We start from the raw sequence: 16,711 nt of genomic DNA, 5'->3' as shown, positions 1-16,711 counted from the left end.
TGGAATATGATTGAGGAAGGCAACACTCATTTGTTGACGGTGAGACTTTTGGATGTTGGTGCTATGAGTGAATAAGATACTGAGTAGTGAATAGCAACAGAAATCCGAAACTAGTAGTCAGGTAGCACTATAGTTATGTTTATATACCGAAAAAGCATTCCCCACTTCTTGCACCTCTCTTGATTCGGCGTCTCACAACATTTCTTTCTCTAACAATCTTGCAAAAGGGATTCCTCTAAACGTCGACTCTCATAACATCAGTTCAAGATGCAGCAGGGTCCCCCACCTCAAACCTTACGGTACTACCAGAGCCCTCCGATCCGGAGGTATATATCGCAAATACTTAGCAATAGGCCAGCATCAGCCTCAGAAGCCGGTCGACCATGTCTGGCAGAATATCCTGCAGCATTACTTCCGAACCTCTCATTACACTGTAGAGAGGTAAGAATACCTTAATTACCCTCCGTCGAAGAGTAAGGCTGATGTCTCTATGGTCAATTCTAGGAACAATGGCTTCCACGAGGTCATAGTGGTCGAAGCCAAGAAGCCCACAGGAAGGGCCCCGACCCAGCATAAGTGGAATGGAGCCCGGCAACAGCTCCAAAAAGACAACATGTTAGCCTTCAGAAACAGGCTAGGCAACGTACAGACCATGTACGGAATTGCAGCAGTTCGGTCTCGTGCTCGATTTTACGTCTTATTTATTTATGAATCAGAATCAACACCTGATTGGGTTGGTTTCTGCGACGGCAAATGGGGATGACACTTGGGACATACTTTTTATCTACCAGGACTACGGGCTTGGTGCCGTCCGCTTGTCACATCTGTGTCATTTCCCCTCAGTTCGGCTGGCCCGGACTGGGGCATCCTCTTTTCGGCTTGTCCGGGAGCAGGAAGTCCAAGTACTTAGTCGGGGCAATGGGATATGGGGTTCGTCTCTGATGTTAGAAAGGCATCTTCAAGTATGCGTCACTAATCATTGTGGGCAGAAGTGCAATAGTTGTGTGTTTATAGGCCTTATAAACCACACTGATTATTTAGTATGGATATGAAAGCAATATATTGTGTTAGGCTCAATTAGCTGGGGCTGAATTGTGACTGATGGATTCGGTTTGCTGGATTGGATGAATACATTTTGTATACGAGCTATATTATATGCGCCGAGGTTGCCTACGAGATAATAGACAATGAGACAAACTGAAAACCGAATTCTATATAAATATGATGGAACCACATCTACAACCAATCCCCGGGCCAATTTGGAACTTATTCGGTAGCTGCACTCGCCGACGGATCATCCATGTCAAGTGACGCCTCGACATCATCCTCCGGCACGGGACGCAGAACCTCCAGAGACAACTGAGGATCTTTCGAGTAAACCCGCAAGCCAACCACACAGACGGCATTCCATGGATCGCTATTGGCATCGCCTTCGCCGGCGCTGCTAACGGATTTGACTGGTGTGCGGATTTCTTCAACTGGCTCTTCGTCTGAAGACATATCGAGTTCAGAGTCAAATTCGAATCCCTCCAGGAATTCGGCGTTTGCAGCATGATCTGAAGAAGGGTTCTTGACCCGGACGGATAGAGAAGTCTTGCTTTTGCTTCGAACGCAGTGGTCCGGGACATGACCGTCCTCAAGTGAGACAGAAGGTATAGTGGCTTTCCCAGGGAGCTCAAGTTCGTTGACGGGTGGTTGCACGGGCCCATCGGGAACAACTTCCTCAGACGGGCTGTCTTCCCTGATAAGTTGTTGCTGTTTTTTGCCAGATTTAGTAGCGAGTCTTGCATCGAGTCTCTTATGTCTGGCTTCGAGCTTCCTCGCCCGGACCCACTCTTTCTGCAATCTCTCCTTAGTCTCTTCTCTCCGTTTCCTGCGTTCAGCTGCTTTTCGCCGGTCTTCGCGTTCTTGTCGTGCTCGTTTCCCCTTTTCGGTTTCGTGAACGATACCCTTTGCGTGCGCTAGGTCGTAGGAAAGGCCGATTTGAAGTAGCTTGCTGCGCCGAGTGGGAGCTAGTCGACGGACGACTTCTTCGACAGGGGGCTTCTCTTTGTTTCGGTATGCTGTGACTTTCATGAGGACGTGGTAGCGTCCGGCTTCGAGGTCGACTTCGACATTAACGGATCGCCACATTAGCTCGTTGCCGTGGCTGCGAACGAAGTAGTCATCTTCGCCTTCTTTCTGGAGTCGGAATTTGAGGTCGAAGTCGTATTCGCCGGATAGACCTTTGTAGTATCGTTCGTCGAGCTTGGGGGTATGGTTAGTTGAGTTAGGAGGGTTGAGGTTATGGGTTGTGCGCACCTGGGAGAGAACGATCACGGCAGGTCCAGCTGTCTTCACTTCTAGTACAAACTTTGTGCTGTGGTACGTTGCCGACCACGGGACGTTCAGGCTTGTCCATTGCTGGGTTACGGTCCAGTCGTCGTTGAAAAGACGGATTCGGTCGAAGTGTTGATATTTCTTGAGGAGGCCATCGTAGGAAATCTAGAAGAACTTGGAACTGTAAGTATGGCTTTACACAAAAAAGGTAGGTGACTTACGCCGTCATTGCCAAACCTGTGTCCCAGTTTCTCCATCCATTCTGGTGTCCATTGCTCGGAGCCATCGCTCCACGCTCCTGTCCATTCCTTTTTACCCCAGGGGTTTCTGGATTGTGTAAGCTATCTTTCTATGATAGAAAAGTGCTTATACGTACCTTAGCCGTAACAAACGCTGACCATCAACTTCCCTCGCTTCCATAATCGAGTATGAGTGGTTCTCACAGATACCTTTCCTATCTCTCGGAGGCCCAGTATATTCCGGCTCCAGCCAGTTGGCAAATATACCCGTGCCGCAGCCGAAGAGAAACTCCTGGTTGACGTGCATGAGCTCTTTTTTCCAAAACCGGTCCTTATCCAGAATGTTGCTGGTGAGTACGTCAGATGTCACACCCCCGGTGAGGTCCTCGAGCGCCTCCCTGGAAAATGTTAGCCTCTGAGTGAAATAGATATCTGGGAATGTTTTACCCAACAAACCCGCCTTCGATGGCGGAGTAATCGCCGTGAGCCTTAGCATAAGCCTTTTCCAGCAACGGCAGCCAGGTCTCATTTTCATCTGCGCATTGAGCGAAATAAAGAGCCCGCGATCCAGTCTGCCAAACTTTACGATACTCTTCCTCTGTTATCGATTCGATTGATATCATCCCAGATTGATCGTTCCTCCACAGACTCGTCGTAATCGGCGGCACGAAGATAAAGTTTGTCATCCACGATGCATTGCTGCCATTCACCGTTCTAGGAGGAGGTTAGCGTTTTAATGCCCTTCAATCCGGACAATAGCTCACCTCTGTAGAACAAGAACCCATACACTCCAATTTTCTCATTGCGAGCGACACAGATCTTCTCGATCAACCCTTGTTTGTTGCCCATGGTACACAGCGCAGCCATGAACCAACAGTCGCCATCGCGACCTTGACGAACGTCCGAGGCAGTGGGCCCGTTGATGTAGAATAATTTGAACAAATCTGGATTAGCGTGTGAGCTTAGTAGTCCGTAGTATTCCTTCCAGCGGTCATTTTTACCCAAAGTTCAGAAGTACAACTAACTGGGAGTCAGTACAAAAAGCTTTTCGGGTCGAACGTTTCATCGCTCACCCCACCGCCCCCGCCCCCCCTCCCCGCCTCCCCTTTTCCGTTCAGATGATACTTGATAATAAATAGAGTACATCCAACACGGTCCGTCCACCTGCTGCCCACCTTACTTCCTCCAACATTCTCAGCTCTTCACCCACACACCCACACACCCACACACCCACACACAATGCCCCCTATTACCAGAGCGCAGGCGAAGCACAAATTCCCTGATTTCTTGCCCGAGGCTTCCCGCGATGCGTCACCATTCGCTCTGAGACAGCCACATACACATAGAACCGGACAAAACACCAAGTTAGTCGACTGGATCATATTGAACCCAGGTACAGGTGCGACATATCAGGATCCATCAGATCCCATTACTCAGCTCTTCCAACCTATTTTCGAGCAATGGGATTACCGGTTTTATCTAAAACTTCGACGATCTTGCCCGGTGGAAAGACCGCAGACTGAATGGCTCATGCTAGGTTAGTAGGATTCTCAGAAACCCGAGGAAAAGATTTTCTGACATTTTTTTTTCTTTTCTCTTTTTTTCTAGCCTGGAGCTCTGCCGATATAAGAAATAAATTTATCAACTCAGCCGAGTACCAGTCTCTTACCGAGATTCTTGCTACCTGGGCTTCCGAACGATCAGTCCAAATATCTTTGATCGACCTCTCCCAGACACTGGGAGCCGCATTTAGTGATGGTGTATTCCGGACCCAGTATATTGGCCCAATGGAGTACTATGAGCTTATGGCTGTATATTTTCCAGAGGACCTGACAGGCTCACATATTAAAAAGCTGAACCGCACAAATCCATTTAATCTAGGAAATGTGATTGGCTCTGACATGTATCCCTTGGCAGGGTTAACAGATTGGCAGCATGGATGGCTCGATCGACCTGTACTCTACCAAGGTCAACGCACCCGGTGTCTAATTTACTTCTTGCGGTGGGAGAATAGTGATCGTGAGCATGAGTATAAGAACTTTCGTGTCACATTTAATGGAAAGATTATAGATCACTGGGAGGAGTTTATGACCCCATTGAGGCAAAATAGGATGTTAGGTTATGAATCGCAACATGCATCATTTATCAGACAGCCGCTCGGTTCAGTGCTTGGGGACTAAAAACCATCCATAAGTTTGGAATTGAGGGACCAGGGACCTGTCGGTAGAAATATCTAAATAGATTTTATTCGCGCTGGCTTAGGTATGTGAAAGATGCAAGATGTATACATGAAGAAAGAGAGCACCCAAACCGGGGCTCACTAGATATTGCCAAGCTTTGAAGTAGTTCAAAGCACCTTCACAGTAAATAGTCAGTGATAACATCATCCTCATATTCTTCAAGGTTCCGAACTGCCGGACTTGCAAAGTCGCTGCGGCGCTTCAGACCATTTTCTTCAGGTATATATGAAGTAATATTGCCGACCATGCGAGATGAGACCTTGCTGCCGGTGTATGTGCCAGCAATTTCTCGAGACCAATCCATTGCAGGCAGATACATGGCGGTAGCGAACCATGCGTAACTGTCTGCGTTCAGCCTGGCATCGTCAACGCTCGACTTCGCCAGTTCAGCCACGTTATTTGGGAAATAGGCTGGTTTCTCTTGACCATCCACAATCACTTTCTTGTCCGTGATTACTAAATGTCCATCGTCAGTATAAAGTTTATTGTGGAGCACTCCCGATATCCGAAAATTGGACACCATGGTGGGAGATAGTCCAAGTAGAAGGAGCTAACTGACTTGATTCACTGGTGAGGTGGATCAATTCATGTAAGAATGTCCCGGGCAGAGAGTAAGCATTGTAGAAGGGTCTGCCATCCCTCATGACCCGCGTGCCGTCCCTCCACGGCTTCAAAGAGTCCTTTCTTCTCTTCCATGTCCAGGCAGCAGGGCAGATAGTAATACTTCTGGGGTCGGAAAGAAAGAAACCTAGAGTCGCTGAGTCCCCACAACCATCCTGCATACCAGCCCAAGTCTTGAAGCGCGGTGAATAGTACATATAACTGGATATGCCTCCTGTAGAATTGAGAGCTGATCAGCAACCTGGATAGAGCATACTACAACGACAAAAGTAACACGTAATACACCAAGGAGTTACATGAAAAGAGGTGCCTTCGACCTCGGGGTTGCGTACCTGATGCCTCTGACACTGTTCGCCCAGTTTGCTTTCCATCGACATATTCCATTGTTGTTTTCCACCGCCAGCCTCCATCGCAAAAGAAAGCGGGCTGCCGATCACTGCCATAGTGCAAGTTCCCAAAGGCAACCACCGTGTTGTAGGCTCCTAAAGAGATGTGTTAGGGGCGAATATTCCTTGATTTGTCGGGGGGGGAGCGGGTGTGAGCCGATCAAATTCATCGGGAAAAATGAACCATACGGACCCTTGATGTAGTTGAATTGGGAGGTATGAGCTGCCGAGACCTCGGTACCATCTGGTTTGATACCCATATATGTCTGAAGCGTCGCACGGATAACTGGGTTGCTGGCATAATTGTTCAAGGCCTCTAGTGCAACCTCCGCCATGTCTATGGCCTCAAGATATATATCGTTTAACACGTCCATATATGGGGCGCAGCTCCCGCCCAGATCACCACTCTGACCCGAGCGCGTTACTGGTCCCGTGGCTTTCTCGACCCAGAACTGCGTGTTGATATCGGCTGCCTGACTGGCGACGAGCATCGTTGCCAATGTGAGCTTGCCCAAAAGCCACATAATGGAATGAAGGTAGATGTAATGAAAAGGACAGACTTGATAAGATAACGCAGATTAACGAGCGACAACGTGTCAAAGAAAGACAATGCGCCCCAGCACCAAGGGATAGAGATGCAGCAATAGGTAGAAAGTTCAACAGAGATGAGCAACAATGAGCATTATATCTGATTTCTCTGCTCGGTGCTTCATCGGCGCCTTTGCATGCTCTGCTGGGATAGGCACCGGACCCGCCGCCCCTCCGACAAATTATTTACCATGATAGAGCCAAAGAGGACTAAACGATTTCCCCTGCCCCCGTTTCTCTGATAACTTGAACTTATTCTTTAGGAAAGATTGCTCACTGTATGAGGATAACATTACAGTCCCTTGATCAAGCGGCCCAGCAGGTAACATCTGTCTATTGGTTGAAAAATCGCGCAATTGCTTCAGAGAACAATCTGGTGTAAGAAGGTGCGAGGAGAGCCGTCCCATATCAAGGTTTAGTTCACTGTTATAGTCCATACTAGCTTCGCACCATCTAGTCCTAGCAACTAGTGTGGGTGCCCCTGCATAAGGAAATGAAAGGGTCCCGTCCGGCAAATTATCCTGATTTTCGAATTGGATAAGGAGGAGAGATACCGTGTAGGCAGCACGGGCTGTGATGGATGTGGTGGTGCCTGGCTACGGTGACTATCTCGACGGTTGATTCTGACCATGTCCTCCCGGCCACTACCAGCATCAGTTAGAATGAACTCGTACGCTGTCGCTCTGCAACACGAGGAAGTGTGGAGTTATATTAGGAAGTAATATTACTAGGACTCTCTTCACCAAACAGCAATCTACTCAAGGGAGCTCGAGTAGCAGAAGGATTTTGGTATGAAGCTAGGCCCTCAATCTAGGCCCGCACATTACCAACTAAGCATCCTGATATTGCAATAGGGATTTACTCGGATAAAGTTAGTCCTGTTTCACTGTCCACATCATCTGATATGCGAGGCGCACCTGCGGGACCTGGCTCACATGCTCGTGCTTGCGGCTGGCATGACCAGCAAGTCAATTTCAGGGTTCTCCACTGCTGCGCCAGTTTCCTTTTGCGGTTTTAGCGAACTAAAAGTTGCTGCGAATATCCTAATTAGGAAGCTCGGCCGCAGCCCATCTGAACGAACTCCAAAGAACATCTGTTAACCGGAAGGGAACATCCGGAAGGATCCCGCGACTGCAGGGTTTAAATATGGCTAGACCGTAGCCTTACACATCTGTCTGATACCACAACGTCTACTGTGCCTGTTGCGGATTAGGGTGCGGCCAATATCAAGTCTTTACGGCCCGAAAGATAACACTAAACGATTAGCGCGTGACCCCTTCATTTAGTTGGGCTAAGAGGTCCATCCTCTATCATTGCCCCCTCAACAATCCGCACCCCGAACATCTGGAGTTCCTTCGATGTACTTGGGTACCACGTATTACTATAGCTCTTCGATGAATATGAAATGCAACTATGCCGCCCGAGTCAAGTCGGACAGTCGGATGGGACGTTGAACATTTGGTGAATAGTTGCTACCCTTTCAGTGATCATTCTTGTTCTGCGAAGGCAATATTGCTTAGTGTTTGGTATCACAAGAGGACCATCAGAATTAGACCGGAGGCCCGTCTGCACCTGAACATTTCAGGCAATGAAGTGGTAAGTTTTGGTCGCCAAGACCGCCGGACACTACAATCATCGATTTCTTAGTAAGTCCAAGTGGAGCCATGGCTAGTGCTCCCTGCCTAAGATTTGCACTAACCCGCAAACATGAAACACAAGGATGTCAACCATACTCTGATCTGGCCGGCCGTGCGAGAAGAGCCAAACCGCACCCATAGTATCGTCGGAACGACTGGTACCCGACAGCGAGAAAGTACACAATGCCGAGGATATCAAGTATAAAAAGCATGTTGGCTGGTAGAGGAAGTGCCATGATAAGTACCAGTCAATTTAGTACTCCTTCTTGTCCAATTTCACGCGTGTCACTCGCTCTGCACGCCTGACTCGCCCAATAATCGCGACTTTCTTTTCCTCTCTTCTCGTTCCGTGGTCCTAGAAGTGACACTCTTTCCCCGGCCTAGATTATGCGGACATCACTCTTTTTCGACTTGGCTCTTATTCTCTCACTAGCCATTGTTGGAATATGTGATGATATTTCCTGCTCAAAAAGCAACCCATGTACCGAAGGCTGCTGTTCCAAACTGTCCGGTGTGTGTGGCTTCGGGCCAGACTACTGCTCCTCCCAGAACTGCATTGCTGCGGCCAGTACCAATGGAACCTGCTCCCACCTTGCTGAATGTGACCCGAGCGTCTCTGGCTGGACCACTGTTGCATGGGGTATGTTGAGCCGATCTTGAAGGATCCGGAATGACACATATTTTCGGACGACGACGTGGCTAACGTGCTTAGGCTCTGAGTATGCCTCCTCGGAAAAGTGCCCGTTGAACGTTTGCTGCAGTGCCTATGGATTCTGTGGAACAACCTCTGATTTCTGTGGCAACTCTACCGTTGCGGAGCCAGTGTGCGACGGTAATTCGGCGACCAAGAAAACAATTGCGTACTACGAGGGGTGGAACCTCGAGCGAAGCTGCGATACCATGACCCCTGAGAGCATTCCCATCGGCGGGTACACACACCTCAACTTTGCTTTCCTCTACATAGATCCCGATCTTTACACTATTACACCGATGGCAGCCGATCAGGAGGATCTGTACAGTCGAGTGGTGGCCCTCAAGAAAAGGAAGACTGATCTGGAGGTGTGGATTTCTATCGGCGGCTGGGCCTTCAATGATCCTGGGTCGACCGTCAACATATTTTCAGATCTTGCTGCCTCGAGCTCCAAGCAGAAGACGTTCTTTCAGTCGTTACTTTCCTTCCTTGGGGAGTACGGCTTCGATGGCGTCGACCTGGACTGGGAATACCCAGTAGCTAGTGATCGGGGAGGCTCAGATGCGGATTTCGAGAATTATGTGACCTTTTTGGCAAACCTGCGCACAGCATTGGATAGTGCGGGCAAAGGTTACGGTTTGACAATTACTTTGCCGAGCAGTTACTGGTATTTGCAACACTTTGACATTGTCAATATGGAGAAAAGTGTCGATTGGGTGAGTGAGCCATGCGTATTCCAGCGACGATCAGCCGTGCACTAACCAAACCATCAACACCACATAGTTCAACATGATGACCTATGACCTACGTATGTCCTCGGAAGCTCCAACCACTGCAGTATGTACTAACTATCTGTTGCAGATGGGGGATGGGATGCTGAAGACCCTTGGATTGGATCGATTGTTAACGCGCATACCAACTTGACTGAAATCGCCCTCGCAATGGACCTCCTGTGGCGCAATGACATTGAGCCGTCCAAAGTGGTCATGGGGCTTGGGTTTTATGGCCGAAGTAAGCTTCGACGTCTTCATCGTTGTGGCTGCAGCTAAGTTTCTACAGGCTTCACCTTGAACGACACTTCATGTGTAACTGCAGGATGTCCATTCAGCTCAACAGGTTACACTTCCGATCACCATCTCAGACTTCAAATGGATGGACTGACGTATGTGAATTTTAGGCAAAGCTGGGCCCTGTACGGCCAGCGCTGGTATCCTTTCCTTTACTGAGATCGAATCAATTCTCAAGGACTCCAGTCGTGGAGCGAATAAATATTATGACTCTGAAGCAGCGGTCCAAATCATCACCTTTGATAGTAATCAGTGGGTCAGCTATGATGATTGGGAATCCTTTGCCGTGAAGATGGACTATGCCAACTCACACTGTCTCGGCGGGTTAGTAGGGACCCATCAAAATTTGTACCTCTATGCCGTTTGGGTGGAAGCTAACCATCATTGATGCGTTGAATAGAACAATGGTTTGGGCCGTGACATATGACTCTGATGGTACCGCTACGAGTACGTAACACTTTGGAAGACTTTCCTGCTTAGACAGCTGTTAACGAGACTGCATAGACGGTTTGACCGGAGATTTGACCTTATTTCCCGGAGATGATGGCAGCAATGGCGGGGCGGGAGATATATATATCGGACCCGATCTCTGGAGCAATGCGAGCCAGGAAATAGCTTGCTACCCCCCATGTACCATGGTCTTGCCGCCCTATCCCCTGGACACAGGTGTCACCATAAGCTGGCCACCAATCACCACAAGTTTGGCTTCAAGCTCCAACGGGCAGACGTTGGTCAAGAGCACTGTTATCACGGTTCCGCCGTTCCAAATTACCGAGATTCCCTTTTGGCCGATTACAGTGCATGATAGCAGCATAGATCAGGCCTATATCAGCGCAGTGCAGAGTATCACACCACCAGGGTTGGTACTCACCTTGCCAGGGACCGAGGCTGAATTCCCTCTGTACCATACTAACTACAGTGCCCTGATGACACCAAGCGCAACGGCGACCACAACGGCGAGTAATATCACTGCCATAGGGGGTGGTGGCTCTGAAGGTTCCAGCGTTGTTACCACTCCCACGGCGGTTCAGACTGGGATCGCGTCTGACTGTACCGAGTTTTACTACGCCGTTCAGGGTGATACATGTGCGACGATCGCTGCTGCCTATGGTATTACATTGGCTGAATTTAACGTGCGCGTCCCTCCCTGTATCAATATACCGACTTGTTGGTTTGGCCTTACTAACTGCAATTTCAGGAATGGAACCCTGCGGTAGGAACAGACTGTGCCGGACTATGGGCTAAGGAATATTATTGTAAGCTTCGTGCTCTTCAAACCGCAAGCCACACGATCAGATACTAACTGGGGGGCCAAGGTGTTGCTGTTTCTTCAACGTCAGCGGTAGGAGGCGGTTCTCAAACTACACCCTCCGAGGGTTCATCTGCGGCAAAAACCACCGCTAGTACGACCACCGTGACACCAGTGTTCTATGCGAGCTCCCATGCAATAACTGTTCATGTACAGCCGACTGTCTCCCCGATCCATCCAAGCCCAAGTGTTCCTCCTTTGACTTTCAGTATCGATGCACCCCCATCAAACGGCGGCTGTAGCTCTGGAAAGAGCCTCTCACGATGTGGCAAACACGACTGTAGCGAGTATGGCTGCAGTGGTGAGTGTGGATTTTTCGGCTGTGATGGGGGCTGTGGGCTAGGATTCTGTGGGGGAGGTTGTGGTTTGGAAGGATGCGGGCCTGGCTGTGGAGATGGTAATCCCCCCCTGCGATACTTTCTGCCTCACCCATGAACAATGCACACGCTAACGGAGTGTTCATTCTTTACGGTATAGGTTCTTGTCTTCAGCCTGGTGGTGGAGGGGGTCAGGACTCTGAGGAAACGTCGACAAGTTCGTGCTCTTCCGAGGCAACGCCTACCACGAAGTCTTTCTGCGATGTCTCTTGCCCGGAAGCGTCTGAGACGTCCTGCGTTACGTGGTGTAGCACCATGACCCTAAGCTGTGAGCCGACCGGGATGGCTAATCTCCTAGTTGCAAATATGGATATCGACGACGTTGGCGATGTGATCTATTCAGCTGATGACAGCGCCGTGTCAAGCAGTGCCTGGTCCGCCGCTTCGTGGCTGAACCCTCAATACACGGGTTGGGATCCTATCACCGTCAACGGTACCACATTAGGCATTTCCGGCGCCGCACCCACCGTGGCTATGACCTCTACCGTGTCGAAAACGACCGCGACAGCTGTATCCGTAACCTCATGTGGCTTGCAGACCACCAAGGGTGCATCAAGCACGTCAACCTACTGCACCTGTAATGGCGGCTACGGAATTTCTCTGTCAACCAAGACGAACGCAGCCCACTCTACCTTTCTTATATGTGCGGCTGACCCTCCCTTGACCGTCACTACGATCACGCCAACGACTTCGACTACCCAGAAAAAAACCACTTCAACCACTACAACTACAGCAAGCAAGTCGAGCGAAACCGGCTTTGCCATTACCTACGTCAAGTGCTATAGCTCGACATGCCCCGTGGGAAAGACATGTGAAGCCGACGGGAGCTTTGACGTCATGGGGGTGCAGCCGTTCGGTGATGACGATGATGCGCAGATTGTGCAGATCTCGGGCTCCTACAACCAAGAAGCATTGGTGAATGGTGGAAAGGCCAAGTTCTGTGGTCAAACCTCCAAGTTCACGGTGAGTGGTGATAATGTCTCGGGCTCCAGTTCTAGCAGTAAATACGGAACCTACACCTGCCTGAAGTACAGTGACCCCACAACGGTGACTGTTCATGATAAGGATAACGGTATAACATGTCAATCCACACCACAATATGCGTGCCTGACGGACATATGCCTGTGAGAGCTATTGATTGTATTTAGCATTAGAAAAACCATCATTTACACAGTGTCCTAATATAGGGTTTAGAGGCCGCCTGGCTGGTGTGGCGGTAGCGCCTCTCCTTAAAAAACAGAAGAGGTGACCTTACTGATTATGCGAGAAGAGGTCTCGCTCATTCCCGGTGGAATCAAGCTGGCACAACATTTTGTCGATAAGAACTCACCCCCTGGGAAGAGAGAATATGCGAGCCGCAAGGCTGCCTCATATTTCGGGAGTTGATCGATGTCACACCCATAATATTGCTATTAAAAGAATGCTATTTTTCTTTTGGCAGTTACTCATTTATGGGTATGTACGCATAACTCAAAAACACTCCTTGTAATATCCAGTATCCTGATCTCGTCCCTTCCAGACCACTCCGCAAGCAACGCCATGAATAAAAGAACACATACAAACAGAAGGAAAACCTAGGGCATCACAGAAGATATAAAAATAGAGATACTGGGAGAAGTGCAGGCACTGGGACTGTAAATAAGCCCGGTTAGACCTGAATACCGTCCATTGCATCTGCCGCAGTTGTCCACATGATACGTACACCAACACTAATGGATGATGCGCAAGGTAGACCGGCTAGTTGAAACCATTCCTCCGGGCACGTCCTGAGTAGTAGGCACTGCCGTTCCGGAAGTAGGGATGCATGCAGGCCTGCTTGGCAGAAATTCGTCGTGCAGGATCATACTCGAGAAGAGCATCGAGGAGGTCCAGACCATCCTCTTCAAGGTCAGGAACGAGTGCACGGGTTTCATCACGTTTCCACTTAGGGAAAGTGGGTTTGAAGTCGGGGAAAGAGGTGACGCCGGGCCAGATGGCTTCATCTGGGGTACCGAGGAGACTGTGATCCAGGGAGGTTAGATGTTGGGCTGTTCGCACGGGAAAGAAGGGAAGCATACCGGAAGATCTTGAAGATCTCGTCGATCTCCGAATCACCAGGGAACAAAGGCTTGCGAGTGCACATCTCCGCGAAAATGGCACCACAAGACCACATGTCTACGCCGGTCGAGTACTGACGACCACCCAAGAGAATCTCAGGCGAGCGGTACCAAAGGGTGACAACCTGAGGAAGGTCAATAACACGTTACAATGAGACAGGTCTGATACGTTGTAGAAATACCTCATGGGTGTAGGTTCTCAGGGGAACACCAAAGGCTCTAGCCAATCCAAAGTCCGCCAGCTTAAGATTGCCATCACGGTCAATCAGGAGATTCTGGGGCTTGAGATCACGGTGTAGAATACGGTGGCTGTGGCAGTAACGAATACCCTCCACTAGCTGAGCCATGAATTTCTTGACCATGGCATCGCCAAGACCCATGTTCTTGCTCAAAGCAGAGCCCTCCGGAAGAGCTTTGCCTCGGCCACCTTCGCTGACAGGAAGAGCCTCCATATACTTCTTGAGGTCGAGATCGAGGAATTCGAAGACGAGATATAGCTTGTGGCCATCGGCATGCACAATGTTCAGGAGTCGCACAATGTTGGGATCGCTCATCTCCTTGAGTAGGGAAATTTCACGGATGGCTGTGCTAGGAACGCCTTCATCCTCCGCCTCTAGTCGAATCTTCTTGAGGGCGACAATCCGATTGGGATGGGTGAGCTCGCGAGCCTTGTAGACAACGCCATAGGTTCCTACAACAAGCAGATTCAAGTCAGTCTCGGATCCAAATAGAGGCAGGGCGATCGGATAAGAGTTGGATCAAGAGAAAGTACAATTGTTATCGGCCTTGAGGTGGACGTACCTTCTCCAATCTTCTCGATCTTCTGGTAGTTCTCCATGATGAAATATGTCGCTGATTTCCTTGCTTCCTCACACAATCACTTTAATCTGATATATCCGATAATTGAACTGAGCGTACACAGCGTGTTGTCCTGTCTACCAGCACGCGGGGTACAGGAAACAAAGGAGGCTGCACGACGACGGCGTTGGGTTGCCGGGGAAGAACAGAGGGCGTCAAGCAGAATGCGAGGAGTTTGGGAGCACAAATGGAGTTGACAGCAAGCGAGGCAGGAGTCAATTCCCAAATAAGAAGCAGACTCAAGGGTCCAAAGAGCGAAACCAGCCTCGTCCCGAGCGTGACTTACCTTAAACTTACCTGGAATGGGCTATGAGATTTGAAGCAGTTCAACTTGGAGTCTTTTCATCCCTGCTGGTGGGGAACCCAAGGCGGTCAGCAACGGCCGTACACAAACAAACCCGCGCGTCCCAAGGCGGTGAGCGCGTGGACAGCTGACCCTTTTTTTCGTTGGTTGCCGCCAGTGGCTTTTTTCTTCCCGCTTCAAGTTGGAAGTTTGGAACGAGCCCGCCGGATGGCAAACTTTCATTCTTTCCTCACGATCAAAGTTATTCAGATCGGTTCATTCACCTACAGGAAGGCGGAGTCTCTGGGCTTTCACGTAGATATGCAATAGTCTGGACAAGACTACGTGGACTAACACTACTACTGCGGCTGTCTATTGACTTATGAGTTGTCAGCTGCATAGTTTATCCTAATGCCGCATATCAAGGATTTGAACGCCCATGAGCGTCCCCCAGAGGGCATCAAGCAGCGTTATAAGCAATACCAGAAGTCCACGCTTACGGAGATAGAGTCTGACGACAGTATCATCGATCTACAGTCCTTGGACCCTCAAAATCTCCCAGAGGAAATCTCCTTAACGCAATGGATTTCCAGCGCAGATTTTGAGCCTGTATTTGACCAATTCCTCGGCACGAACCAGGATCTGCAGGGTGCTCGGCCTGCTAGGGATGTCCCTGTTTTCAGCCATCGTGCTATTTCCGGTTAGCATTATTGCCCCATGGCACTCCATTGTAGAAAACCTCTGTTGACATGCTGTAGGTCTGCAAGTGATTCCCTCGTTGCTTCCACCCGCAGTTCAGGTCGAGTTGTTATCTCGTCTGTTCCACCGGGATTTGTCTAACCCCCGGCATCAAACCAACCTTCATCTGCACTATGATATCACCTATCCTAGTGCGGTGAACGAGGTTGAAGCGGTCTCGGCCGATATTAGTCCAGTAGGCGCTTATCCTCCGTCTTTCTTTGGAGATGATCCAGCCCGTGCCATAGAGCCTAAAGATCCAAATGTGCACAAGCCACTTACTGTCCAGAGCATACTGAACAGAAAGCTACGCTGGGTTACTCTAGGTGGCCAATATGACTGGACCGCCAAGGTGTATCCATCGGAGCGTCCTCCCGAATTCCCCAGGGATATTGCAAAGCTCTTGCATGCCATGTTCCCAGCCACTGAAGCTCAGGCAGCTATTCTCAATGTCTACTCTGCTGGCGACCACCTCAGTCCCCATCGCGACGTCAGTGAGGATTGTGATGTAGGCTTGATCAGTGTCAGCTTTGGTTGCGATGGCCTCTTCTTAATCAGTCATGACGATGGCGAAGATTGTGAGATCATTCGCCTTCGCTCCGGGGATGCGGTGTACATGGATGGCACCTCACGTTTTGCCTGGCATGCAGTACCGAAGATTGTGCCGAACACCTGTCCTGAGTGGCTTGCTAATTGGCCATCAAACCCGCATGATGGTGCAGCTACCCAGTATGATGCTTGGAGAGGGTGGATGTCGGGCAAGAGAGTTAACCTCAACGTTCGACAAATGGAATCTGCGAAACCTCACGATTGAATTTGGGGCAAGGTCTTACAAAGTGCAACCATGATGGGCTCGACCAGGTGCAGCATAGCTTTGAATATATGCGACGACCGACCATTGGCAGCTTATCAAGCCGCGCAGTTCTTGAAAGCCAATGGAGGGATGGACGGCACTATTCTATACCGCAGGAGCAAGGAACTAGTGCATCTATTCTTTTGAGGTTTATCTTCTCCAATACTCATGGATATTGAGTGTGGGAAGTACGCCAAAGCTCTCTTGAAATAGGAGCTTTTACCCAAGACACGTGGGTTAAGAGTCGGGAATCCTGCTGTCGGCAGGGTGGTATAGCTGGTTGAGATAGAACCTTGGTCCAGCAGGCTGGCTTGGGTATTTACTGTTCGATGTAGCATATAGAAGGCCGTATATAGTCATGCCCAGAATTGTGACATTCTGAAATACCCGAAATGCGGAATGCATATTC

The 16,711-nt window shown here is 49.6% G+C and overlaps 7 protein-coding genes across 7 annotated transcripts; 4 read left to right on the top strand and 3 right to left on the bottom strand.

Annotated features, from left to right (window-relative positions):
* Positions 1 to 267: 267 nt before the first annotated feature.
* BO79DRAFT_220807 (uncharacterized protein) lies at positions 268 to 942 on the top strand (the record flags this gene model as incomplete). The annotated part of the gene is made up of 3 exons (XM_025683499.1): positions 268 to 441; positions 473 to 654; positions 792 to 942. The coding sequence occupies 3 exons, from the start codon at positions 268 to 270 to the stop codon at positions 940 to 942; spliced, it is 507 nt and encodes a 168-aa protein (XP_025536205.1).
* A 262-nt stretch (positions 943 to 1,204) lies between these two features.
* Positions 1,205 to 3,488, bottom strand: BO79DRAFT_273452 (calpain-like protein). The gene is made up of 6 exons (XM_025687511.1): positions 3,323 to 3,488; positions 3,006 to 3,272; positions 2,696 to 2,956; positions 2,541 to 2,646; positions 2,302 to 2,484; positions 1,205 to 2,247 (listed from the first exon to the last, which is right to left on the bottom strand). The coding sequence occupies exons 2-6, from the start codon at positions 3,242 to 3,244 to the stop codon at positions 1,267 to 1,269; spliced, it is 1,770 nt and encodes a 589-aa protein (XP_025536204.1). The 5' UTR covers positions 3,245 to 3,272; positions 3,323 to 3,488; the 3' UTR covers positions 1,205 to 1,266.
* Positions 3,489 to 3,733: 245 nt separating this feature from the next.
* BO79DRAFT_201112 (uncharacterized protein) lies at positions 3,734 to 4,811 on the top strand. Its single transcript, XM_025681540.1, has 2 exons — positions 3,734 to 4,095; positions 4,167 to 4,811. The coding sequence occupies exons 1-2, from the start codon at positions 3,798 to 3,800 to the stop codon at positions 4,736 to 4,738; spliced, it is 870 nt and encodes a 289-aa protein (XP_025536203.1). The 5' UTR covers positions 3,734 to 3,797; the 3' UTR covers positions 4,739 to 4,811.
* Positions 4,811 to 6,617, bottom strand: BO79DRAFT_239903 (uncharacterized protein). The gene is made up of 4 exons (XM_025684969.1): positions 5,999 to 6,617; positions 5,752 to 5,901; positions 5,358 to 5,633; positions 4,811 to 5,254 (listed from the first exon to the last, which is right to left on the bottom strand). Exons 1-4 carry the CDS (start codon positions 6,327 to 6,329, stop codon positions 4,917 to 4,919), a joined length of 1,095 nt encoding a protein of 364 aa, XP_025536202.1. The 5' UTR covers positions 6,330 to 6,617; the 3' UTR covers positions 4,811 to 4,916.
* Positions 6,618 to 8,281: 1,664 nt separating this feature from the next.
* Positions 8,282 to 12,804, top strand: BO79DRAFT_179382 (putative class V chitinase). The gene is made up of 11 exons (XM_025680033.1): positions 8,282 to 8,670; positions 8,743 to 9,437; positions 9,505 to 9,529; positions 9,583 to 9,732; positions 9,781 to 9,837; positions 9,899 to 10,112; positions 10,189 to 10,235; positions 10,293 to 10,921; positions 10,987 to 11,044; positions 11,105 to 11,494; positions 11,575 to 12,804. The coding sequence occupies exons 1-11, from the start codon at positions 8,418 to 8,420 to the stop codon at positions 12,600 to 12,602; spliced, it is 3,546 nt and encodes a 1,181-aa protein (XP_025536201.1). The 5' UTR covers positions 8,282 to 8,417; the 3' UTR covers positions 12,603 to 12,804.
* A 114-nt stretch (positions 12,805 to 12,918) lies between these two features.
* nimX (cyclin-dependent serine/threonine-protein kinase CDC28) lies at positions 12,919 to 14,721 on the bottom strand. Its single transcript, XM_025680032.1, has 4 exons — positions 14,372 to 14,721; positions 13,753 to 14,261; positions 13,532 to 13,695; positions 12,919 to 13,473 (listed from the first exon to the last, which is right to left on the bottom strand). The coding sequence occupies exons 1-4, from the start codon at positions 14,406 to 14,408 to the stop codon at positions 13,212 to 13,214; spliced, it is 972 nt and encodes a 323-aa protein (XP_025536200.1). The 5' UTR covers positions 14,409 to 14,721; the 3' UTR covers positions 12,919 to 13,211.
* Positions 14,722 to 14,942: 221 nt separating this feature from the next.
* Positions 14,943 to 16,675, top strand: alkB (oxidoreductase, 2OG-Fe(II) oxygenase family). The gene is made up of 2 exons (XM_025680031.1): positions 14,943 to 15,411; positions 15,470 to 16,675. Exons 1-2 carry the CDS (start codon positions 15,123 to 15,125, stop codon positions 16,261 to 16,263), a joined length of 1,083 nt encoding a protein of 360 aa, XP_025536199.1. The 5' UTR covers positions 14,943 to 15,122; the 3' UTR covers positions 16,264 to 16,675.
* Positions 16,676 to 16,711: the final 36 nt, after the last annotated feature.

Source organism: Aspergillus costaricaensis, assembly GCF_003184835.1.
Source record: "Aspergillus costaricaensis CBS 115574 unplaced genomic scaffold BO79scaffold_32, whole genome shotgun sequence".
Taxonomy (NCBI): domain Eukaryota; kingdom Fungi; phylum Ascomycota; class Eurotiomycetes; order Eurotiales; family Aspergillaceae; genus Aspergillus; species Aspergillus costaricensis.
The sequence above is the reverse complement of the archived record's forward strand: the minus strand, read 5'-3'. Positions and strand labels throughout refer to the sequence as shown.